This window comes from Myotis davidii, unplaced genomic scaffold (assembly GCF_000327345.1).
Source record: "Myotis davidii unplaced genomic scaffold, ASM32734v1 scaffold1947, whole genome shotgun sequence".
Lineage (NCBI taxonomy): Eukaryota > Metazoa > Chordata > Mammalia > Chiroptera > Vespertilionidae > Myotis > Myotis davidii.
The window spans coordinates 274,019-277,290 of record NW_006297822.1 but is presented as its reverse complement, the minus strand read 5'-3'; the positions used below and the strand labels follow the sequence as shown (position 1 = coordinate 277,290).

At 37.2% G+C, this 3,272-nt stretch overlaps 1 protein-coding gene across 1 annotated transcript in view; it reads right to left on the bottom strand.

Moving 5' to 3' along the window:
• Positions 1-3,272, bottom strand: part of ZC3H13 (zinc finger CCCH-type containing 13) — a 138,367-nt gene that overhangs the window by 54,026 nt on the left and 81,069 nt on the right. Inside the window, 1 exon segment of the mRNA XM_006773664.2 lies at positions 1,098-1,562. Within this exon segment, the coding sequence (XP_006773727.2) occupies positions 1,098-1,562 (465 nt within the window).

Here is a 3,272-nt window from a genome sequence, read left to right as displayed (position 1 = left end):
TTAGAGCAGGGCAAGGCAGGCGGGGAACCTTGGCTTCCTCCTTCACTGGAGCAAGCAAGCCTCATGTTTGCTTCAGCTGCTGGGCTGCTGAGCACCATCTTGGTTGGCAGTGAATTTGCATATCCTGCTGATTAGCCAATGTGAAGTGTAGTGGAGGTATGGTTAATTACCATGTTTGTCTATTATTAGATAGGATAGATGGTCTATCCTATTAAATAAACCCTATGCACCAGAAAAAGGCGGTAGCTGTTTACCAAACTGAATAATATGGAATTATCTCCAATATATATTTTAAGTGAAAACAGCAGGGTATAGAGCACTATATAGGTGTGTATTTTTTTAATAAATGGGTATTTTTTTACATTTACATTTACAAAATGTAAATGAAAAAGCAAAGGGCTAAGAAAACCCAAGACAACTATGAAGAAGAAGGTGATGGGCCTTCAGTTTAATGTGAAGCTGTAATATTGACCAAGAGAGACCAACAGACCAATGAAAAGACTGAGTGATCAGGCTGTGCAGCAGTGTTTTGGTGAAGGGAGAAAGGATGGTGGAGGAAGACAAAGCTAATCCACTCCAAGCAGTTTGGAGATAGTCAAATACATTTAGGTAGTAGTTTTATGGTATGACAAATGCTTTTTTAGGGGAAGATAAGAAAAATGGCTCAAAATCCTGATATGTGATGATCTGGGGTGTTTTGAAGCAAGTACAAATACTGAAGAATACACAAATTAGTCATTTCTGACACTACCAGTTTTGAAAGCCCACCATTTAATCCCATTTTAATGATCATTTTGAAATTAAATATATGTATAGAAATTATTTCCTTTTGCCTTTTTTTTTCCTGAGAACAATTTTCTTAGTGTTTCACATTAATTAAGATTTTAGGCAGGATATAATTCAAACTGGGGGTCTAGGTCAGGCTCAACTTATCTTTTGCTACTTTAGCTCACAATTTCTTTTCAGAATTAAGAGTTAATTAATTGAAAATTACTTTAGATGTAAAAATAATATATTTAGAAAAGAAATCTTAGGAGATTTAATAATTTCTATATAAATATACAAGATACAGTCGACTGACAAGTCAAAAACCTTACCCTTTTCAGGTAACTCTGGACCTCTTCCCCTACTTCTGCCCATCCGGTCATTCCTAATTTCACCTCGAGACTCACTTCTGGAATCATTCCTTAATTCAGTACGAGAACTTTCTTCTCTCAAATGGTTTCTGCCATAACTTCTGGATTCTTCTGGATATGTATCTTCCTTTCGATGAGCATCTCGACTTTCACGGTCCCTGTAGTCATGGGCATCACGAGTAGACCGAGAATCTCTGGGATCACGGCTCTCCTTGTTATCTCTGCTATAATCTCTCATCTCCCTGGAGTCCCGAATGTCTCTGGAGTCTCTTAGTTCCCTCCGGTCTCTAGTATCTCTGGCATCTCTTCGATCCCGGACATCTCGAGGTTCTCTGTCTTCTCTGTGGTCTCTAGAAGAGCTCTGATCCTGCTCATACTCTCGTTCATCTCTTGTGTCCTTTTCTCTATCCCTTTTGCCTCTAGTCTCTGTAATGCAATTTTGGAAATAAAAACCCCCAATATATTTAATATGGAACTTTAAAAATTCTATTACAATGATAATTCGTGTTCTTTGAAGAAAATAAAAGGAGAAAATATGGTCAGGCAAGAAAATTAAATCCATCCAAAAGCTGAAATTCCAAAGGTAATTTTTTAATAATGCTTATCAGTGGTTCTCAACCTTGGCTATACATTAGAATCACATGGGAATCTTTTTAAAATCCTGATTTCTGGGCCTCACCCTCTGGAAATTCTGTTTCTTTGTTATGGGGTGAGGTCACAAAATTAGTAACAAAGAAACAGAATTTCTGAAGAATGAGGCCCAGAAATCAGGATTTAAAAAAGATTCCCAGGTGATTCTAATGTGCAGCCAAGGTTGAGAACCACTGGCTTAGATAATTGTTTTTTATTGCATAAACTCTAAATAAGATCTTCCCCTGCTCCAATTTACCCATACTTATTTATTAGACAATTGAAACAAATAAATTGATCTCATATAATTAGTGGCTTACTTTTAAGAAATCACTTTAAGATGCAGAGGCACACAGTTACTTTAATCATCTCTACCAAATATTAGGTCAGATGACCAGTAGACCACTCAAATGGCATTCAAGACTTTACAGTGGCCTACAGTTAGTAAGCTGGATAGCAAAGGCAAGGATCTGATATGTCTCCATCCCTTCTTGTAAACATTTATTATTTCTAGTCCTCTTCCAATACCAACTACGCCTAAAAATATGTTCACTTAATACTTTTTTTATGACGCCCCCCATCTGTCTGTACAAATACATCTAATTACTGTATTTTGTTTTTTACCTCCCTTTTCATTCTTCCACTAAAATTATTCTTATTTCAGAAAATGACATCTAAATAGAGAGGAACAAACAGCTGCTACACTCATGTATGGAAGGTTAAAGAAATGTCCTCTTTACAAAGAAGCTAAACACATATGGATTCTTCCTATAACATAAGCCACTCTTACCACAAAAAAGCAACCCCCCAAATAATCAACTGCATACTATTCCTCTTCATTAGTGTGTTTAATAATTATGTTTTGAAATAGTTTCCATTCAGTAAGTAGTCACTAAAGAAATACTATATTCCTAAACAATTCTAGTTGTTAAATATCTTATTAAAATACTAATGTACTGATCTCATTCCAAAAATCATGTACACAGGGATAATTCTATAAAATAGGTGCTCTCTGCCGAAACCGGTTTGGCTCAGTGGATAGAGCGTCGGCCTGCGGACTGGAGGGTCCCGGGTTCGATTCCGGTCAAGGGCATGTGCCTGTCCCCAGTAGGGAGTGTGCAGGAGGCGGATGATCAATGTTTGTCTCTCATTGATGTTTCTAACTCTCTATCCCTCTTCCTTCCTCTCTGTAAAAAATCAATAAAATATATTTAAAAAAAAAAAAAGACTTTAAGACTGCTGGGGAACAATAAACAAATAATTACAATTGTTTTTTTTAATATATATTTTTTTATTGACTTGAGAAAGGGAGAGGGAAAAACATCAATGATGAAAGATAATCACTGATTGGCTGCCTCCTGCACACCCCACATTGGGGATCAAGGCCGCAACCCAGGCATGTGCCCTGACCAGGAATCGAACCGTGACTGCCTGTTTCATAGGTTGATCATCAACCACTGAGCCACACAGGCTGGGCAAGAATATGTCACCTTTTATTGTGCATGT